Source organism: Homarus americanus, unplaced genomic scaffold (assembly GCF_018991925.1).
Source record: "Homarus americanus isolate GMGI-L3 unplaced genomic scaffold, GMGI_Hamer_2.0 scaffold56009, whole genome shotgun sequence".
Classification (NCBI taxonomy): Eukaryota; Metazoa; Arthropoda; class Malacostraca; order Decapoda; family Nephropidae; genus Homarus; species Homarus americanus.
Genome location: NW_024739542.1, coordinates 5,683,758 through 5,706,254, shown reverse-complemented (window position 1 = coordinate 5,706,254; position 22,497 = coordinate 5,683,758). Strand labels below are relative to the sequence as shown.

At 40.5% G+C, this 22,497-nt stretch overlaps 2 protein-coding genes across 2 annotated transcripts; one reads left to right on the top strand and one right to left on the bottom strand.

The window, feature by feature from the left end:
- Positions 1-253: 253 nt before the first annotated feature.
- On the top strand, positions 254-7,066 carry LOC121874917. Its single transcript, XM_042379263.1, has 3 exons — positions 254-327; positions 2,834-3,042; positions 4,195-7,066. The coding sequence occupies exons 2-3, from the start codon at positions 2,841-2,843 to the stop codon at positions 4,884-4,886; spliced, it is 894 nt and encodes a 297-aa protein (XP_042235197.1). The 5' UTR covers positions 254-327; positions 2,834-2,840; the 3' UTR covers positions 4,887-7,066.
- Positions 7,067-8,517: 1,451 nt separating this feature from the next.
- LOC121874916 (low-density lipoprotein receptor-like) lies at positions 8,518-17,679 on the bottom strand. The gene is made up of 7 exons (XM_042379262.1): positions 17,570-17,679; positions 16,377-16,496; positions 13,382-13,495; positions 12,527-12,652; positions 11,722-11,829; positions 10,580-10,687; positions 8,518-9,264 (listed from the first exon to the last, which is right to left on the bottom strand). The coding sequence occupies exons 1-7, from the start codon at positions 17,613-17,615 to the stop codon at positions 9,143-9,145; spliced, it is 744 nt and encodes a 247-aa protein (XP_042235196.1). The 5' UTR covers positions 17,616-17,679; the 3' UTR covers positions 8,518-9,142.
- Between the last annotated feature and the right edge of the window lie 4,818 nt (positions 17,680-22,497).

Genomic DNA, 22,497 nt, shown 5'->3' with positions numbered 1-22,497 from the left:
TAGTAGCTTGTTGTGGGGTGATGTCTCTCGGGGATGAGGTTATTGATTCACATACTGTAGTTTTTGCGCATTCCTTCTCTCCTCTCCCCTCCCTCCCATCCACCCTATACCTTCCCTCCCTGTCCCCTACCTCTCTTTCATTCCGTCTGTTCAAACAAAAAAACCTTGACAACTCGGCTCCATAGTACCTAAGAAACATGGGTTGGCAACTCACCTGGTCAACCTTGAAACCGTTCCTCAACTGAGAAGTAATAGCCGACTAGTGTGTGCTGAACCAGTGTTAGCATCAAGCTTCTGTGTGACTTCTCCAACGTGTTTCAAATAGAGGTGAAATGTTTATATGTGAATTCTTCCTCATCACTTCCCCCTTTGTTGTAATGATGTTATTACTGCGTGTAGATTATTAGTGTCTTTAAGCGCGTAACTTGGTCAGCAATTACACTATTCCATCATCAATTAAAAATGATGAGACATAAAACACTAGAGGTTAAGTACATATTTTGGTTCACTGATTGGCGAATTTTCGAAGCTTTCTCACTGTGAGTCTCTACTGTATGTGTAAGCTGATCTAGCATGATTTTAGTGCTACGCACACATACATGCCCGTTCTGTAACACACACACACAAACACACACTGATAACTGTAACACCCTATACCAGTCACAGTTTCTAATGTGATTTATTTTATCTTTAAATCGTGTTCAATGCTCGGACGATATTATTCAACGACACAGAGAAGAACAATAAGATCATAAGAATGTAGGAAACTGCAGCGGGTCTATTGGCCCATACTGGGCAGTCCCGTTTACACCCAATCCCTACCGCTCATATATCCATCCCACCTATATTTGAAGCTATCCAGCGTGTTCGAGTTAATGATGCTGTTTGGTAGGAGGGAAGGGCGAGTGGAGAGCGATGACGGGAGGGAGTGTGGGGGTATGAGATATTGGTTCACACTCAGGATGGGATGGAGAAAGGAAACTCACAATGTGCTCACTGTATATGTTACCGCCACAGTAAGATAAGCTAGAAGAGAGAGAGAAAGAGAGGGATAACCATAATGAGATATGAGGTAAGAGATATAGTGTTGACAACGAATTTGCTGACCAATCTGCTGAGGTGTTTCAATACGAAAACATATTGCCCTCGCCTCCGGGCTGAGATTGCCCTCGAGGGTAGTCTACTGATTTCTACAGGCCAGACAACACGTTGGTTCAGACCACTAGACCCTAAAACGTGAGTGATCGTGAAGCAATAGAATCTGCTAAGAAACTCTAAATAACTTTAATAAGTATATTTGTGTACTGTAATTTGATCATATTATACCAATTGTCTCCTGTATCAATAGTTATAACATGCGAGTTATATTTAAGATGTTAACAGGCTATGTATTGTATATTGATTGTATTATTCATATGATGTGTCCTGAGATAACAGCATTTGTTATATGAGAAATGTTCTTTAACAGGTTTTGACCGAATTATATGGTACGCGTCAACGTTGAGGGTTTATTTCTCCAGCAACAAACCAATAACGCTCCTATGAGCGTTAACAGTATACATATTGTATTGGGTGTACAATGCAGCTGGTTGCTGGGTAGGTAGCATGGTAATAAGCGTTGAGTCGAGAGAGCTGGGTGGTGAGGGTGCCCAGAGTGAGGGAGCGGCAGCCGCACGGGCTGGCGCGGAGGGAGGAGGTGTTGCTTGCTGGTGGCACTGGGTAGAAAAGAGGCTGGTCACAGCGGTGTCAGGCCTTATAAGGCGGGGGTAGGCGTGGGTAGATAGTTGACCCCCGCCCCGTGGGCGGCGCTGGAGGCGTAGGCTGGGGAATTCGAGAAGGTTCGGTGCTTGTAGGGGAGGAATCCACTACAGGAGAATGGGATGGGAGTGGGGGAGGGGCCACGGGAATCATCCAACCAATGGTGACAATCGTAGCCTAGTAATTTCTCTCTCTCTCTCACCTCCCTCTCCTTCATCTTGGAGTAGAATTTGAAGAAATGAAAGCCACCTTCTACTTCAAGCTCATGTGGGTAGCCACTTGAGCGTTTGTCATAATTTACATGTATTTTGAAATGTGTATACTGTATATGTATTGTACAGTTTGTGTAAATAGATGTGTGGTGATGGTGATGACGATTACAGCGGCAGTGGCGGCAAGGTGGAGATGCTTGTGCTGGTGGTGGTTGTGATGGCAGTGTTCATGGTGGGGATGGTAATATTAGCGTAGTGGTGTGTGGTGTGGTGAAAACTTTCACCAATGCAGTCTACGTTCCATCCTCATAGTTCGCTGGGAAGACAAGAGAACAAATACCAGTATTCTCGTTGACACCAACTGTAGGAGCATCGAGGCTACCATTATCCATAAACAACTACACTGAACTGGCCATGTTACCCGCATGGACGACAATAGACTAACAATGCAGCTACTTTACAGTCACCTAATGAATGGTAAACGTAACGCTGGCGGACAACTGAAAAGGTATAAGGATATTCTTAGCTCGATTGCATACAGAGGCAGACAAGCACCCGCGCCGGAAAGACGCTGCTCACAAGTTCAACTTCTGTTGACGGACCTGCCAGTCCCGTATCGGCCTTTCGAGTCGCCTCAGCGCTCACCAACCAAGGTGACATTGTCATACTCGATTGCAGGTGACAGCAAAGTAGTGTAGTGTAGTTGGGAATAAAACTATGTTAGTTTTACTTGGTGTGTTACTTCTATATTCATATGATTATTTTTGTGATATGTTCAATGGCGTGTTGTTGTTGTGGTGGTTTTGATACAGGCTGGTGGTGATAATTGCTTTATTTTTAACACTTTTATTTACATTTTGCAGGCACAATATGATAGATAGCAGCGGAACGAAGATGATGGTGGTGGTGGCGGTGCTGGCGGTGGTAAAGAGCACAGTGCACTCAGCCACATGCGACAATATCAAGGTCCTGGCTAAGTGTGACAAAGACGAAGGGCCGAAGGAACCGGTGGACGGTCAGGTGGTGTACCTTGGACATGAGAATGGTGATGGCTACTGGGTTTACCCAAGATGTAAGACGTGATGTTCTGCTTATTGATGCACTATAGCCTTACCATAAGGACACATCCACACTGTATATACACAAAAATATCATCACACTTATACTTGTATTAACTGAACTCACATGAAGATGCACAGGCATGAACGTCAACTATGTACACAAATATTTCTGATGCCAATTAACCTTAACAATTATTGAGTTCATTGGTGACACTTGGTCAAAAAAAAGAAGCCTTTAATGCCCTGGGAGATTTACTCCAAAGGGGAATCATTATCAAGTTAAGGATAAGATTGATGAAATGCTATATGTTTTATCAGTATTAATGTATGTATCAGAAACGTTAACACTCGACTGATTCAACGAGATTTCTGAAGACATTTGAGGGTGTGTTACAGAAGAGTGTTGAGAGTAAGTTCTATGGATAAAAAAAAATAAAAAGGTGATAACCTTGCCGTTGGAAAAAGAGAATAACTTTCTACACAGAATTAGGAAGAGTACGTATTTTGGTAACATATAATTAGAGCAGAAGGGGCTTTAGCAGAAGTACTGATGCATATAAGTGAAGGCGAGGAGACTAGAGGAAAGCAAAGTTGGAGAGGATGGACGAGATTAATGGGATGAATGAGTCATTGAGAAACACTAGGGATTGGTCGGAATGGCGGGCCATGGTTCGGCCCTCAGACACGTGTAAGGTATTCCGATTGATTGATTAAGTGGTAAGGTTGATAAGGAGAGCTGTGCCATCGGCCGTTCCGTCCTATAGGCGGCTGCCCCCCGTGGGTAACTGGGAGAATAATGACTGGCTCCTCCATTCCATTGACTATAGGCTGAGTATATATTGCACATGCGCTGACGTCTACCCTCGTAGGATAAACGGAAGCGCATCATTATCATTAGTAGTAGTCGAGGATATTTAATTTTAAGGTAATGAAATGGCGAAGGTGTAGCTATCTGAAGGGGCTGGAGGCCACGTTAAAAAATAAATAAAATAAAAAAACAATAGCAGTGATTACACAGAGGTATACTTCTTATATTTAGTTTTGTAAAAGATACACTGAAAAATGTGAAAAATTAACGCAAGGGAGATGATCCAAAAGACAGGAGAGACAGTTTATGTATCTAGCGTTTATTTTACTAAGTGCTGACCTTACTCTTTCAACAGTTAGCGGTTATGTGTGGAACTGGGAATACCCGACCAAGGACATCACTGATCCTGAAGCCGAGTGGGCCAAGTGGATCTGGCATGACTGCGGCACCGACCTTGTGTGTCTGGAGTCTGTTAAATACCCGAATAACTATCTCTACACCCACAATTTCGTGGGTTACTCTTATTCATCATCTCCGAAAACCGAAGACTGGACAAAACTGAAGATCAGCCAAAAGTCTTATACCTCAAGGGGAATCCACATGTTCCTGAGCGACCAAAGGTGGATTGACGACGGTTACGACCAAGGCATATATGTATATGTTTACATCCCTCCGAGATGTTTTGGCTATAAGATAGCCGACGAACTCTATAACTATCATAATGATAAAGCAGAGTTGAAATACGAGTACTCACGTGGACTGACTCGATCTGATAAGAAAACCATAACTGTCACTTTAGAAAGTAAAATATCAGTAGGAACTGAGGTCACCAATGGCATTATCTCGGCTGCTCTGTCTATTGAAAATTCCCTCACCACCAGTTGGGCGCATGAAACACTAGCCTCAGAGACGACTTTACAGAAGACTACTACAACTGTTAATGTTCAGCCGAACACAAAACTGGTGGTGTGGCAGAAGGTGGCGACCTATGGGCCTTATGAATGGTATTCGTCGAGCGCAAGGTTCTTATGCTCGGAACCCGTTTGAAGTGAATGACAATAGTAATGGCCTGACCGGAACGAGGTAATTACAGACACTACTGTAGATCAAAGAGTTCGGGTATACAAAACTTCATCCAGTGGTTCCCAAACATTATAGATGTAAGCAATGTGGTTTCTGGAAAAGTACTCCATTAGTTTAAAAAATAAATAACTTGAATAATTGCACAAAAAAGAACAAAATATAATGAAATTTAAGACGAGAACTTAACCAGTCATGCGTACAAAAAAATACTTTCACTGAAGAATACAGTAATTAGTAATTTTCCACCAAACACAAAAATGAAAGCTAACACAACACACCCACAATGGAATGTAATAATGCTTCCAAAGATAAGACTCATCCACACGTCCTTTCACAGTAGCGTTCTACGCTATGGCCGGGCACAAACCATTCTAAAATGAAGAGTCCAGGCTTCCGTAAAACAGAGTTGATTAATTATCAATTGATTTGATAGACTGGGCAAACACAGCTGCACCAGACGCAAACACCATAAGTAGTCACTGACAAATTAAAGACAAAAATAAGAAATAGATAATAACAGGTATACAGAAAAAAAAAATATCTCACAGGGGTCTGCTAACTTCCGTGGTTTGTGGTTCAGGGGGAGAGGCGAACGGACTTTAGTAATTGTACAAATGTCCTTTAAACTTGCTCATACTGCAATGAACGGGGAGGATTTGCATTCTTTTGCAACTTAGGTTTGTTTTTAACTTGCTAATTAATCTTGAGCTTTGTTCTTTTTTTTTAGACTAAAACGTTGAAGACATTACAACACGGCCAGTCTGTGCCATGCGAGATTTATTGCAACGTCTATTAAGGTTTCCAGACCAACCACAGCAAGTTAGACTACAAAAACAGTACTCTCCAGGTCACGATTAATTTTCTTAATTGTCACACTGGTAATGACCGAGGACATGAAGTTCCGAGTGTGACGTGGCCCAATTGTGGCGTGGCCCAAGTGTGATGTGGCCCGATAGTGACGTGATCCGAGAGTGACGTGGCTTGAGTGAAACATGGTCCAAGCGTGATGTTGCTCGATTATCATGACCTACAGTAAGTGCCATGTGGCCTAAGTGTGACGTGGTACGAATGAGACGTATCTGGAATGTGACGCGGTCCGATTGTGACGTGGCCCGAGTGTGACGTGGCCCAAATGTGACGTGGTCCAAATATGGCATGATTTGAGTGTAGCATGTAACATAGCTCGAGTATGACATGGCCAAAATGTGACTTGGCCCAAGTGTAGCGTGGCCCGAGTGTGAAGTGGCCCAAGTGTGAGATGGCCAGAATGTGATGTGGCCCGGTGTGTGATGTGGCCAGTGTGACATGGCCGAAGTATGGCGAGGCCCGAGTGTGACGTGACCCGAGTGTGACGTGACCCGAGTGTGACGTGGCCTGAGTGTGACGTTCGAGTGTGACATGGCCCTTCATCCCTTTTTGCTATAGCAATATAATCATTTCAGTCAATTTCGTTGGCCCAGGCACAGTGGGTGGTGTTAATGATACCCAGGACTTCAAATAGCGTGGGGAACAGACTGTCAAGACGTACTGTACATCTCTCTGACGGTCTAAAATTAACAAATAACACAACGATCATTACCTGCTAACAGCAAACAGACTGGAACGATCCTGTAAATATCTTCCGTGGTGGAGGGATGATATATAAAAAATATCGTTTAACTGTAATTAGCGTCCCGAACTTTGTTGTCATGGGTTGCATTAGGCTTACCCCTAATACCCCAGCAACCAACTCCAAAGTTTGTTTTACTAGAGATAAGGCACCCGGCGAGTCATGACTGCGACATATATTTTCCATTAGTGGTATGTTAGCCAGTCTATAGGGGGAGGCCAGTGAGACAGTGTTGTACTGCTCATCGCCTCACGCCCCAAAACCTCATTCTAAGTAGTATCCCCTAGGCCATGGGTTAGTTAAGATGTCGTCCCCATCCTCTCCCTCCTGAAGGGTATGGGATACCACACAGAGTCCTCCACCGCCACCCTGTCCTGTGGACCGTCGTCAACACGAGATTAAGAGTGTTAACCTAGGTTCGTTATCCCCGTGAAAATATCAGGTGTGGATGCCTGGTTGCAACAAGAGCAATCCAGGCTGGCCTATCAAACGTACAGTAAATGGTTAATCAATTCACGCTTACAGAGTTCTCCTGCGCGACACCCGTCTACAGTGACCGTGATCGACACGAGACTAAGTGTGTTAACCTAGGTTTGTTATCCCGTGGAAATATCACGTGTAGAAGCCTGGTTGCAACTAAAGCAATCCAGGCTGGCCTCTTACACCTAAATGGTTAATTCAAGTAACTCTTACCAGTTCTCCTTGCCGCGACAACTGTCTATAGTGACTGTCAGTGATGCGAGACTGTGTGGTAACCCAAGAGTACTTCTTTTTGTTGTTATTCCCCGTGAAAGAAGTGAAACCTGGTTGCAACAAGAGCAATCCAGGCTGGCAGTAAATGTATCACTTGAATAATTAAGGCTCCGTTAAGTCATACCCATAGTAGAGTAATCACATGTGTCCCCAAGTTGAAAATTCCCTCTTTTAGAAGATTAATTTTATTACAGCGTGAACGTGAGTGACTCATATATCCATGCAAATTGTAAATCATTGTATGGAAGCTTGCCAAATAAATGTAAGTGCAATTATCTGCCCGTATCTGTGATCCTATCTTATTATTACTAAAGGTAATGACTGATTGGTTACGAAAAAGTATAACCAATAACTTAGATGGATGTTGGAAATTAATGGAACTCATTAAATCATCATTAGTCAAGTATAAATCATGGAATGTCGGGTGGTGGAGTGAATTTCTAAGTAGATACACCATAATCTCCTGTAAGAAACCAGTGTGAACGTATCAAACTCTACGGTAAGAAATATAAGAAACACCACATATTATAATCTTTATATAATATAATCCACTCTTACACCACTACGATATCAAAACTATGACATTCTTCTTTACTTACTCATTAAAATCTTATATCTATCTATATAGTGGGGGTTTTTTATTCTCTACAACCATTTGACATTTTGCATGTGTACATTGTCACGCACATATTTATATTTAGCGGTTGCTGATTGTATTTAAAAAAATTGTAAGCTTTTTCATTTTTTAGATGTTAACTTCATGCAGCCTACTCACTTATTGCTGAAAGCAACACTAGATATCATCTTTTTATTGAAGCCTAAAAGTTAAAAAATCTTCAAGTCCTAACACTCGACAGCTGATCTGTCATAACCAGATGGTCCTATTCCTACTGTTCAGTTTCAAAAGTTAAACGTCGCTGGGTGCCTTGTCACCAGGTTCTGACAAGGATGCTGCAGCAGAAGCTACAAAGTTGTCAAACAAGCTACAGTTTTTCAGGTTTGTTGTTGATCTTCAATTTGCAAATCAAGTTCTTCGTACTTCCAATAGTCTAGCAGATAAATTTCAGTCACAAATATTCTAATTTCTTAAGCATGTTCTCTCACTGAGTCAACCAGGAATGTACAGTATTACTGAGCATGAAAAATGATAACGTTTTCTTAAGTGTGTTTGATAACTCTGCTAAGTCATTTAACATTTAAGCTGAGGTATAAGGTTAATGATGACAAGCCACAATCATTGCTGCAACTTGCTTTATTAAGTATTTTCCATAAATCGTAATACAGATTCTAGTTCCAAATCATAAAATGAACGAAACGTGGACAGATCAAAGGTAAACCTCATAAATTAGCTCTGGGTTTATAATGTATGAAAAATAAACAAAGAAATTGGTAAAAGAACCCGTGTTCAGAGTTATCATGTGTTATTAAGGAAATGTTATCATCTTGTCTAAGGATGATCACAAAACAGTTTTATTCCTGAAGGTGCAATGAAACAAACAAACAAACTAGCTAGAATGCAACTTTTTTATAGTTAAGATTATATTGTAATTTTCTTTAACTGGTTTGTGATCAGTATTTTAGAAAGCTTCAAACAATAACTTTCAGTCTTCACTCATCATTTTCTAAGAACACTATTACATCAGCAGCGGTAACATCGGTCGTAAGAATGCCGTGGTATACTTTAAAATTCCTACCGGTTCTTCGCGCTGAGCCAAACTGGCTATAGCATGTTGTGAATTACTACGTCTGTGTTTTATAAATGGGGCTAATCCCCGCTAACAAATTATGTACGAATGGTGAAGAATTAGAATCAGTTTCTATAGATGTTGTTTATGATAGGGAGAGGGAGAAGGAGATTTTAGGCAGTACCCATAGTCCTCAGCTTGCGAAGTAAGTGGGACTGTGAGCGGGTCCTTCTTGGAGCAGTGTCGTGGGTCCTTCTTGGAGCAGTGTCGCTGGAGATGGGTGACTCTGACACGCCTGCAACAAAAAACACAAGAGAATTTGTCAGTAAAATGTAGCTGGTCTCACCCATAAATAGATCCCCAAAGGCAACACGGTTAGTTCTGAAATGATGGGTCCTAATGGTAACCATATTTATTTTCGATCTATGATTCAGTTAGTACATATAACTCTTCGCATGAGCTCTACAAACAAGACCTAGAGAAGAATTTATCGATTTAACTGACAGGCTAGCAGAATTAGGTACGTTGGAGTAATCTAAAGCTTTTCATTACTAAGTTTTTTCTTTATATTCTGATTTTGCAATTAATATTAACAATTAAGTGTTGATCAAGAATGATATCTGAAGCCGGTGAAATAGAAATTAGCACATGAAGACACATTCATAACGTATATGGCTTAATGTGAAAAACGATCAGCGACGCCCAACTTTATCACCACACGAGCTTCTTTTTATTTGGCCCAGTTGCAAGTTTGGAGTGAACAGAGATGTGTGGATCAAGTGTTTACGCTACAGAGCACAAGAGCAAAGTTCTGGAGAAGCGTAAAAGTTGGGCATAATATTCTTGGATCTAGAACAAATAATAAAACAACTAGAAAAGGAATATGGGAAGTATGTAGATACATAGGATCTTTGAGTAATAACTATATGTTGCTCAGTTTTTATAAGGAGAGTGAAGCAAGGTTCGAACTATGTCAAGACTTTCTATTGTAGTCAAGAATGTTTACCGACAATGGGATGAAAAGGAGTTTGGAAGTGTGCTTGCCAGGAGAGATAAAGCAGTTAATGTGAAAAAGACAAACTGATGAAAATTATCAATGTCAATTAGACATAATGGAAGCAGAGTGGAGGTATGGGGAAGAGGATGTGTTATTATATGGAACAGTGAGTCAACTTAACCACAAAGTAGTAATGGGTGGCTTAAGAAATGTTTGGAGAGAAAAAACTGCATCGCAACAGTAATAATGTGGTCCTGCTGGAGTCGTTCAGTTTATATTTTAATGCATGAAATGTGTATAAGGGTGCAGCGGCCGGGTGGATTTAGTGTTGGTCTCCTGTTATGGGGGTCCTTGGTTAAATCATGGCACTCAACCAGTTCATTTAGCTGTAAGATAGTACCTAATTTTACAGAGGGAGGAATAAAAGTGGTCAAGTGTGTGTGTGGGTGTGTTTTCTTTTAAAGCACGATACTGTATATCCAAGACCACAATATTCACAACTTGTAAAACACAAAATTTAGCGGAATGGTTTTAGATTATAGAAAATGGATGACGTATTTTTTTTCTCATTCAACGAATAAACGTTTTCCAAGAACCATTAACAGATACTGACCACAGTTCTCCTCGTCACTACCTCCAAAGCAGTCATAGTAGCCGTCGCAGCGATACTGTTCTGGGATACAGTCACCGTCGGTACAGATGAAGTCAGTCGGGTCGCAGGCTGTAGGACGGAAAGATGCAGTATATTTTATGGGCTTTCACTAAACATTTTCTTAAGCTCGTAGTTCTCTAAAAAGGTCCTCATTTGATTTTATGAATACAGACGAAAGAGGGAAAGGACAGGTGTATGAATTTATCAAAAGATGACTTGACACAAACACTAATAAGGATCAGTATTGCATTTTTTTTCTTACATAAAGATGAAAACGCCACACACTGATTAATTGGAAAGTAAAGTAAACGTGGTTGAAATCTTGTTGAAAATTTTTCTAGAGGTACAACTCTATTGAAGTTTTAAGACTTTAGAGGTTAAGATATTTTTTAAAGGGCGTTGTTAAGAAGAAAACAAGATTGATTTCATTGAAAGTATTTGTGAAGAAGGAACTGGAATTTAAAGATTTTATAAAGGGTGCATGAAACACTGACTTTGTTGACGACTTGCCAGGGGAGGGAATGAGTTTATGTTGAAAGGTAGACAACATAAATTTGGTGATAATGTTGTTTCAAATGAAAGAGGTACACGGTTTAAGTAATTGTTTTTACTATTACTGACTACGTGTTGCCTATCAGCCCCATGACCAATTTTTATCTACCAGCCCCCTGACTAATTGTTATCTACTAGCCCCCTGACTAATTGTTATCAACCATCCCCCTGATCAGCTGTATCAACAAGTCCCAGACTAACTGTATCTACCAGCCCCCAGACTAACTGTATCTACCAGCCCTCAGACTAACTGTATCTACCAGCCCCTTAACTAAGCATTATCTATCACCCCCCTTACTAATTGTTATCTACCAGCCCCCTGATTAACTGTACCTACAGGCCCCAGACTAACTGTATCTACCAGCCCCTTAACTAAGCATTATCTATCACCCCCCTTACTAATTGTTATCTACCAGCCCCCTGATTAACTATACCTACATGCCCCAACTAACTGTATCTACCAGCCCCTTAACTAAGTGTTATCTACCAGCCCCCAGATTAACTGTTATTTACCAGCCCTGACAGTTATCTATCAGCCCTTGACAACTTACGACAGAACTTCTCGTCCTCTCCCCGAATACAGTTCTCGTAGTCGTCACAGAGATAAATGTCGGGTATACAGAGGTCGTTCTGGCAGTGATAACCTTCCTTACATTCCTCTGTAAGTGAAGGACATGGGTTAAGGTTACAGGAATGATAAGAGTCTTAAAATAATGATACTGATATGAGTTACAGCTGAAGGCGATGACGATGAGTTAAGATTACGGTTTGAAATGGGTTACAGGTCCAGTTAAGTCATGAGATACAGATACAGTTAAGTCGTGAGTTACAGAGACAGTTAAAGTAGAAGACATAACGTTTTAGTGTGAGTTACAGCTTCAGTGTGTGTTAACAAATGCCCTCAAAGCTGCACCAAAGCAGAGGTCTTTTTTTTCTGACAATAAAAGTGCCAAGGCACCTTTTAAGTGTTTATTTAAAAAAAGTCTATTACTGCAGTGTGTTTATGAGTCTAACTTATGAATTAACATTTAAAATGTCAATGACTGTTTATTACGAGAAAAGGAAAATAACCAATTAATTGTTTATGAGTACGATGATATAATTATATACTGTATATATATATATATATATATATATATATATATATATATATATATATATATATATATATATATATATATATATATATATATATATATATATATATATATATATATATATATATATATACTTCCTACTCCTCTCCCACTTGACACACAAGGGGAGGACGGACGAGGAGGATACTTAACACTTTAACACAACTGAACCAGCACTTAGCACACTTGTACACATACACCCTTCAAGAGTAACACTTACGACACTCCTGTTCGTCGTCCGCCATGTAGCAGTCTACGATGCCATCACATACAAACTGCTCGTCAATACAGAGGCCGTCGAAGCACTGGTACTGCTCCGGTTCACACACAGGTGCGGTGGTGTAAGCTGTCACGATAATCTAAGTCACTCACATTATATTTAATATGACACACATTGTCTCGGGATTAAATTAAGTTTAATATATTAAAACATTACACCAAGGGAGTTTTATCTTGACCAAATCAAGTTTATCATATGACACATTTTAGTGTAAAGGGAAGAGGTGAGAGTAGGAGTGAAGGAAGGAGAGAAAGGAAGGTATGAACGTGACAGCTGATTCAAGTGAAGGGAAAAGGACAAAGTGACAGTGAAAATAAGACACGAAGACGTAATGTATATACAGTTCATCATAAATCACAATTCAATAGTAATGTACAATAAATCAGGAGCCAATCCACAAAGTTCATACCATAAGTATTCCTCGCAACTTAATGTGAAATAGTAGTATCCACCTGCTCAACTTCGACCAAAATTCTGACATAAAGACTACAATGTAACCATAATTACACTGATACTTCATCTTAAGTATATATGCTCACTAAATAGAAGAAAAAAAATGATTAATAAGGTTCCGAAGATACACTGTTAACATTATGCTTTGAGGAACATTGACGGCTGGCTGGTGGGGAGTAAACTGTTGTGGTAGTGTGATGAAGAGAACAATGTTACTGTACAGTGATGATGGGAACTTATCTGAAAACAACATTTGGTCAGTGTATCAAACCTTGTATTTATTCTCACGCCCTTTGTATCAAATACCTGAATGTGGGAGAAGAGATTAAGATCTGAACTTACTGCAGTTAGCTTCGTCGTCAGAGTTAGGGCAGTCTCCTAAGCCATCACATACGTAGTGCTCCACGATACAGAATTCGCTCGACGGGCACTTGAAAAACCCGTCACGGCAGTACTCTGTAAGGTTCAACTGGTTTTAGGAAACTAGACAACCTGAGATAGAGCTCATCTTGTGTTAAAGGACCTAGAAACCTCAAAGAAAAGGGTTTACCGGGTGTCTAAGTTCGTGTAAACCTTTGAGGAAGTATTCAACTGTTGCTTAAGAATGTATAATTAAATAAGAGGGTTCGACTGGTGTTTCAGGATATGGAAGTTTCAAAGCTGGTTAGGTCCGGCAAACACTACACGTGGGCACAACAGATGTAAGTGAGGGACAACAAATGTAAGTGAGGCACTACAGATGTAAGTGAGGCACTACAGATGGAAGTGAGGGACAACAGATGTAAGTGAGGCACTACAGATGTAAGTGAGGCACTACAGATGGAAGTGAGGGACAACAGATGTAAGTGAAGCACTACAGATGTAAGTGAGGCACTACAGATTTACGTAAGTGAGGCACTACAGATGGAAGTGAGGCACTACAGATGTAAGTAAGGCACTACAGATGGAAGTGAGGCACAACAGATGTAAGTAAGGCACTACAGATGGAAGTGAGGCACAACAGATGTAAGTGAGGCACTACAGATGGAAGTGAGGCACAACAGATGGAAGTGAGGCACAACAGATGGAAGTGAGGCACTACTGGAAGTGAGGGACTGAGGCACAACAGATGGAAGTGAGGCACTACAGATGGAAGTGAGGCACAACAGATGTAAGTGAGGCACTACAGAAGTAAGTGAGGCACAACAGAAGTGAGGCATAACAGAAGTAAATGAGGCACAACAGATGTAAGTGAGGCACAACAGAAGTAAGTGAGGCACAACAGAAGAAGTGAGTGAGGCACTACAGATGTAAGGAGGCACAACAGATGTAAGTGAGGGAAGTAAGTGAGGCAACAGAAGTGTAAGTAAGGCACAACAGATGGGTGAGGCACTACAGATGGAAGTGAGGCACAACAGATGTAAGTAAGGCACACAGATGGAAGTGAGGCACAACAGATGTAAGTGAGGACAGAAGAAGTGAGGCACAGTGAGGTAACACAACAGACAGATGTGAGGACAACAGATGTAAGTGAGGCACAACAGATGTAAGTGAGGCACAACAGATGTAAGTGAGGGACAACAGATGTAAGAGGCACAACAGAAGTAAGTGAGGCACAACAGGAGATGTAAGTGAGGCACAACAGATGGAAGTGAGGCACAACAGTAAGTAAGTGAGGCATAACAGATGGAAGTGAGGCACAGAGTGAGGCACCAGGCACAACAGATGGAAGTGAGGCACAACAGATGTAAGTGAGGCACTACAGATGTAAGTGAGGCACTACAGATGGAAGTGAGGCACTACAGATGTAAGTGAGGCACTACAGATGTAAGCGAGGCACAACAGAAGTAAGTGAGGCACAACAGATGTAAGTGAGGGACAACAGATGTAAGTGAGGCACAACAGAAGTAAGTGAGGGACAACAGATGTAAGCGAGGCACAACAGAAGTAAGTGAGGCACTACAGATGTAAGTGAGGCACTACAGATGTAAGCGAGGCACAACAGAAGTAAGTGAGGCACTACAGATGTAAGTGAGGCACTACAGATGTAAGCGAGGCACAACAGAAGTAAGTGAGGCACAACAGATGGAAGTGAGGCACAACAGATGTAAGTGAGGCACAACAGATGTAAGTGAGGGACAACAGATGTAAGTGAGGCACTACAGATGTGAGGCACTACAGATTTACGTAAGTGAGGCAAACCAGGAGAGAAGACGAGGGGTAATGCCTGCTACTGAAAGCCCTATCAAGATTCATTTGAAGAGACAATTGAAACAAGAATAAACCAAAAGAAAACTGAAAATCTACTACTATTACTACTACTACTTTTTTTCAAGTTGTGTCAGACGTGGCCTCCCTTAATAGCCACTGCATTCAAGCCTGAACGGTCTGCCCCTTCCTGTATCTTCAGTGCATTTTTCCACACCATCCCTCACGTTATTTTCTCGAACATGACAGCGTTTGGAGGGACATAGATACCTGGAACATGATACTTTCCTCCGCACTTGCAGGGGGATGTTTTTCCTTCAGCTGCTATCTTGGCAGCACACCACCGGATGATTACTCTGTGCGAGATCTTACCGCCGAGGACACTTTTCCCACACGCATCTTGCTACCAAACTTTATGACAGGGTCCTCAGTGACATGCTTTCTGTCTTCTGTAAAATTCACTCTCTCCTGCAGTGTTCTTGCTTCACTTAGAAGATCATCAAAAGCCCCGTTCTTCCAGAATGTCAGTCTTCATTGCTGCCACATTTTCCTTGCACTTACTCCTTGCGTGTGTTCTCTGGCAAAATATAGATTATTGACAGTATATGGAGAGCTATTGGGGCCAAGGAGCTGTCGTGAGTGTAATTGTGTGTAAAGGGAGTCATCTCCCTGATAATTTCTTTGGTGGCCTCACATTTAGGTGGTTCAAAGAGGTTAGCTGGGGACCACCGGACAACTTCTGAGAAGGTTTCTTTGACCCTCGTCTCTGCCTCTTCCCCCGACATGCCTTTCCAACGTGTTGACTGTGTGTCATTCACCTCATGTACAATATTTTCTGAATGGGTGGATTCATTATTACTACTACTATTATTACGACTACTACTAATACTACTACTATTACCACCACTAGTACTACTACCACTACTACTACTACTACTAGTACTACTACTACTAATAATAATAATAATAACACGTACTGCAGTGTGCTGTAAAATACAGGAGTATTAGATATCCTTTGCATTTGACCAACCAAAAGTAAACATAAAAAAATAATAATTGAAGTGATGAAACAGTGACTTAACTTACCACAATCAACCTGACGTAGCTTAATACAGTTAACCTAAATGTAAATAGTAGTGACGTTACTTACCACAGTCGACCTCATCGTCACCACTGACACAGTCAGGTTCACCGTCACACACATAACGGGTGGGGAGACACAGCTCTTCATCCTCACACTGGTACGCCGAGCACGGGAACTGGGCCTTGGCTGTACCCCGGCGAGATAAATATAGTGGTTAGTTGGTATTTGAGACACCAGGAAGCGACAAGCACTACCCAGCTCTTGGTGTCATGATGCATTTATTACTGGGTCTCAACAGCCAAAGTCTCTAAGCGTGTTGGATATAGAAAGGATATTGGAAGTTAGCCTGGGTATATATTCACGTCTGGGTATATATACTGTCATCGTTAACAGGGGTATATTGATGGCTGAGTATACCCTTATATTAAATTTATTCTCGAAAGAAAACGAACCCTTCACATACCACGGATGCCTTAAATAGATTTACTGTATTTGATGCATAATAATAAATTGTGTTGTATAATAATAAATTAATATTGTGAGTCCCTGTATTTCTTCATAGAGGAATATTTGCTTCTTAAAATGGTATACTGTATTAACCTCAACTTTCAACAGGGTATGTGAAACCTTTCGGTATTATAAACGTTATTAAACACACCAAGAAGATAATATATCATATAGCTTTTTGAGTTATGTGCAGCACGGTCTTGTATATAGCCACTTCCACATTTTAATTCATCAACCAATACAAATTAAGATGCATCTCTATCTGCTGACTCCATGTGTGGATATCAACCAGTAGCTGGTAAATTATTTCGTATATATTTCGTCACTAAGGTTTTCAACTTAAATACAAATTTACATAACATTTCAGTAACATTTGTTCCGTATAATAACTGAAGAGATTGCAAAAGCGACAATTGGCCCTGGAGAGGGTGCCTAGTTGGCCCTGGAGTGGATGCCGAGGTGGCCCAGGAGTGGATGCCTGAATGGCCTTGGAGTGGGTGCCTGGTTGGCCCTGGAGTGAGTGCCTGGTTGGCCCTGGAGTGGGTGCCTGTACTGCAGTAGGTATACACTATACACCTACATGTATGTTCGTTCTGATCTCAGTATGCATAGACCATTAGATTCATACTGGTGTGCGAAATATCAAACAAGTGTACGCTTATATTAACTAATAAACTGATTACCAAGAAGCTTAATACAGAGGTACTGCAGGTAAAGAAGCACAACAAACGAAGATAATATAAGTTGCTCACCAACAGCGGCCAGCAGCAGCACGAGACTCAACACCTTGTAGTTCATCTTGTCAAATGATTGAGACGTCTAGCTCTCCGAGTTTCTTTTATACAGGGGAGGCAGAGGGCGTCACCTGTCACCTGTCACTTGTCACCATGGCTGTTAACACAATATGCGACCCTCAAGACTTTTGGTGGTGCATATGTCCCTCTTATTCCCACTTCTTATCGTCTAGTCTGGTGTAATAGTTGCTTGAAAATATATATATATATATATATATATATATATATATATATATATATATATATATATATATATATATATATATATATATATATATATATATATATACATATATATATATATATATATATATATATATATATATATATATATATATATATATATATATATCTTGATAAAATCTTATCCACGTTTTCATGATATATATATATATATATATATATATATATATATATATATATATATATATATATATATATATATATTTTCACTCTATCCAAGGAATGATAATCGCCGAATGACTAACCGTTAAAATGCTTCATCTGTTAATGTTTTACTCCTAAATGGTGATATGAGAAATACATGTAACTAACTGCCTTTGGCGCCACGACACAAAGACGAGACACAACCAACACCAAGACTATTCTCCTTTCTAGTTAAACAAAAACTTGAGAATGAATCTTTAACAGCCGACAACATTATTCTTTTGATTCTGTTATTTTTTATTCTGGACTTTAGACTTGGTTTTCGAATTAATAAAAAACAGTGAGTTAAGAGTCTTTGATAATCCTTGATCATAATCTTATCTTTGGTTTGGATTTAAGTCAATTTGTAGGTGTTAGTGAGATAAGTTGGTGGCAGATGTTTCCTCTCACGGGAACTACTGTATGTGGTCTGCGGGTACTCCTCAACCACCACCACCACCACCACCGATTCACCACCACCAACACCACCTCATCACATCACCCTCATCACCACCAACACCTCACCACCACCACCGATACCTCTCCTCTACCATCTTACCACCACCATATTGCCACCACCTCCATCATCACATCTCAACCACCACTTCTCCACAACCACCATCTCCATCTCTCCACCACCAACACCATTACCAACACTCCACCGTTACCATTTCTCCACTACCACCTCTCCACTATCACCCCAACACCACCAGCATCACTAAATCTGCACCACCACTACTTCACCACCACTGAACCTATACTAATACTGCTTCTTGTTCAAAACTAATTACATATCTTTGCATCTACTGGTACTTTGTACGTTTCTTAAATAAACAATAAAGTGAACATCTCGATATGTTTCACCATCACCGCTCATTTATACGTTTATATACCGGTATACACTTGTAAACTACAATGATATTATATTGCGTTCAGGAAGCAATCAACATGGTGTGCGCAAAACCTAGAATACGGTTCATTATTTATATGATCTTTGACTGAAGAGTACACTTGGCTATCAGCACATGAACATATTTTACTTAGGGGATAAGGATGGAAGAACCTTGAGGTGACCTGGTAACTGTATTTATAAATATTACTTGATAATACGGCAGCTGTGGACTCCCAACCACTCTCACTGCACTGATGACAGAGATAAGGCGGTTATTGTAAGGCGTTTTCGATGCACGGAAAAGCTAACGCGTTAGCTATTCTGTATGCACAGGAGCTGCTTTTGATTTGTGTGCATGACATTTTAGCTAACACCTCGATCAGGTGTTTGCCATTTACAGGGCCCAAGCGGCACAAATAGCTAACAACCAATCAGCGATTTCTCCCGGTGAAAATACGCGGATCATGGCCGCTTAAAGAGAATATTTTGATTAATATTGAAGAGTTGGAGGCATGGAAGGCAATAGAAAACTGTGATATGATCATAAAAATAATTATATATACGGTAGAATAATGGATAAGTCCTAAAACAAAGCGTAACGCATACAAGAAATGAAAAGGATTGCGCCGAGTTGAAACCTTGTTTTGGCTCCACCCTTTTTACGTGGGTGGTCCGATTTCATTAGCCGTTGGTGACTTTGGTGTGACAAAATTGATAATTACTCAAATATGATTAAGACTTTAATATCATTACTTATAAGATACTTTAACCCTTTCAGAGCGTGTCACGCACTTGCCATTTTATTCTGGCTACCGCCAGGCGATTTTATTCAGCTTAGGGTAACCTCCCGCTGGGAAAGGGTTAAATAAGGGTGAACAGGTTCATTACAGTTCTGTAAGTGCAAAAATTAAGACTTACACGAACCTGAAATTCGTCGTATTACGTGCACAAATATGTGAACACAGCCGCCAGAGAATAACAGTAAAGCAGAGCGACTCTGGTTGTTTCTTGCGCTTTCCAAGTCCTTTACAAAGGGCCCGATTTTTTGTGTTATTCTTATTTATTGTTAGCAGATTAACTTTTTTTCCTTTTTGTCTTTTTTTTCATAATTTTCTATATATTTTCTTCACTATTTCTTTCCGTATTGTGTCCAAATAACAGTTCTCCTAATTTTATTGTTTTCTGAAGACTGTTGTACAACAGTTATTCCCAAGACACGGCACAATGTTGTATATTTTAATGACAGTCCGGGAAAGCTAACGCGTTAGCTATTCCGTGCATCTTAAAACTCCTTACAGTAAAACGCCTATAGTGTCGCCCTAGAACTGCACTCACATTTTCTGTGACTATTACGAGTTTCCCCTTAATACAGAGTAAGAAAACCTATATAATTGAATCAATGTGAAATTTGAACTCCATTTTGATTGCTTTTTGGGGTCTTAGCATCATTGATCCAATGAGATATGTTTAGCAATTAACAGTTACGAGAAAAACTGATTGTAAGAATCCCAATGAGTCCATACCGTACGCAAACTGATGACATCCGTGTCAAGTTTCTTTGGATCCCGTCACATATAGGAATAACTGCCTGTGACACTGTGGATCGGCTTGCCAAAGAAGCTACACAAGAAGAAGATACTGAAGCCACTCTCGCCCTCTCCCTGAATCAGCTCAAATCTCGCATACACGCCACACAACGAGAGGCATTCAACGAAAATTGGACACACCTGAAACAACGGGGTAGCGTCACACTATGCCACTATGACGCTGTAACCGGTGACGACAACCGCTACTACAAAGAATATCAATCCCTGACTCGATCTCAACAGCTTATATACATGAGACTGCGCCTAGGGTACAGGTACCTATGGGAGTACATTGGCAACCCTGAGCCTCACCGCACTGTTTGTAAACTTTGTGGCCAACCCGACTCTCACACCCTCTCTCACTACATCCTCACTTGCCCTAAGACCTCCTCCTACAGGTCCCCAGCCGTTACCAACGCCTCTTCCCTCCCAGACCAGATATCCCTCCTCCTAGTCACAGGCCTGGCATTTGACATTATTAGGGACCTGCCACTCTTTGCCATAAACAGATAAAATGTACCGGGAACTTTCTCCCCACACACTCATCATTCTCTCACTTTATGTAACTTGACAGAACCTATGACCCTTCAGGCTTTTACGCCCTTAATGTACGAGTCATAAAGGCAAGTATGAACTTTTCATACTTCCCTGTTGGGCGCTGTAAACGCTTCTGCGCTTCACCTTGCACAGGATGTAAGGGGGTGCCCAATAAACTAGCCCCCTCGGGGGCAAATCTGAAATCTGAATCATACCGTACGCTACAGCCTCTACAGGGGTTCGAGGTACAGTCTGGGTCCAAATTCTCAAAGGTTCGTCGATAAACAAAAAAAAACAAAAAACAGTATATTCAGTCAAGAAAAATTCGTCGCAGGAACCTTTTTGAATCCCCAACTCAGGATGAGTCTTATTTAATATGTAACTTTGAAACCCGTGTTACCAAAGCCGGCGTGCAACAACACATAATATTATTGGGAAGCAGTAAAACTTCAAGGTTGGACAGCACAAGTTGAGTTACTAACATATCAACGTGCATTATGTAATTCACAAAAAAATGCTTTGATATTTTAGGTTGTGCTATTCTACTAACCTTTATTGCAATCAGGTATTTTATACAAAAAATGTTGGTGTAATATGTAGAATAGTAATAAAATGTGGTATGTGAAGGTATGATTTTTTTTATTTTTTTAAAGATATTTAACGTAAGACTGACACAAGGTGTCGCAATCGGAAAAGTCCATAAAGAATTCTGTACGTACTGAATAGTACTGTAGTTCTCGATCTCCAACTGCGGGTACGTTTTTTGATAAGCCGTGTAATAAACTAAAGGGTTGGCGAGTCACACCTGTACACCCCCAACAACAAAAATCACCTTCCTTAATTTGTAATGCTTGGTATATCTATCTATCTATCTAAGTTAATGACGTTATTTGATAACTTGTTCCACTCATCCGCAACTCCATTTCAGGACCAATGTTTACCTATTTCCTTTCAAAATCTAAATTTCTCTAATTAACAACCAGTTACGGTATCTAGTGATATAATGGGTTTAGTACCTTATTTGTATCACCTTATTTAACCCTATCTTCTATTAATATCACATCGCCACCTCATTCTTTGCCTCACAGGAGTGAAAATTTTGTTTTCTTTATCTATCTCTATACAGCAAGTTCCTAACGTCCAGTAATAACTTAATCATGTATAACAATGTATGTAATATGCTTTTGATCACTTGTGTCTTGTTTAGCAGCTCGAATATAAGAATAACTTCCCAACAATAAAACAACAAAGTTCATGGACTTCACCCAACACGAGACGATTTATGTGAATAAGTAAGACGAAGCATACCTTAACGTGGAATTGCTCAGATTACATCTTTTTAGATCAGGTGTGCCTTCGTTAACTGGGAATTTATGGTACACCAATCAACACGTGAAATACTGTGCCTCAAATAAAACTCTCTTGTATAATTTTATTAAAAAACA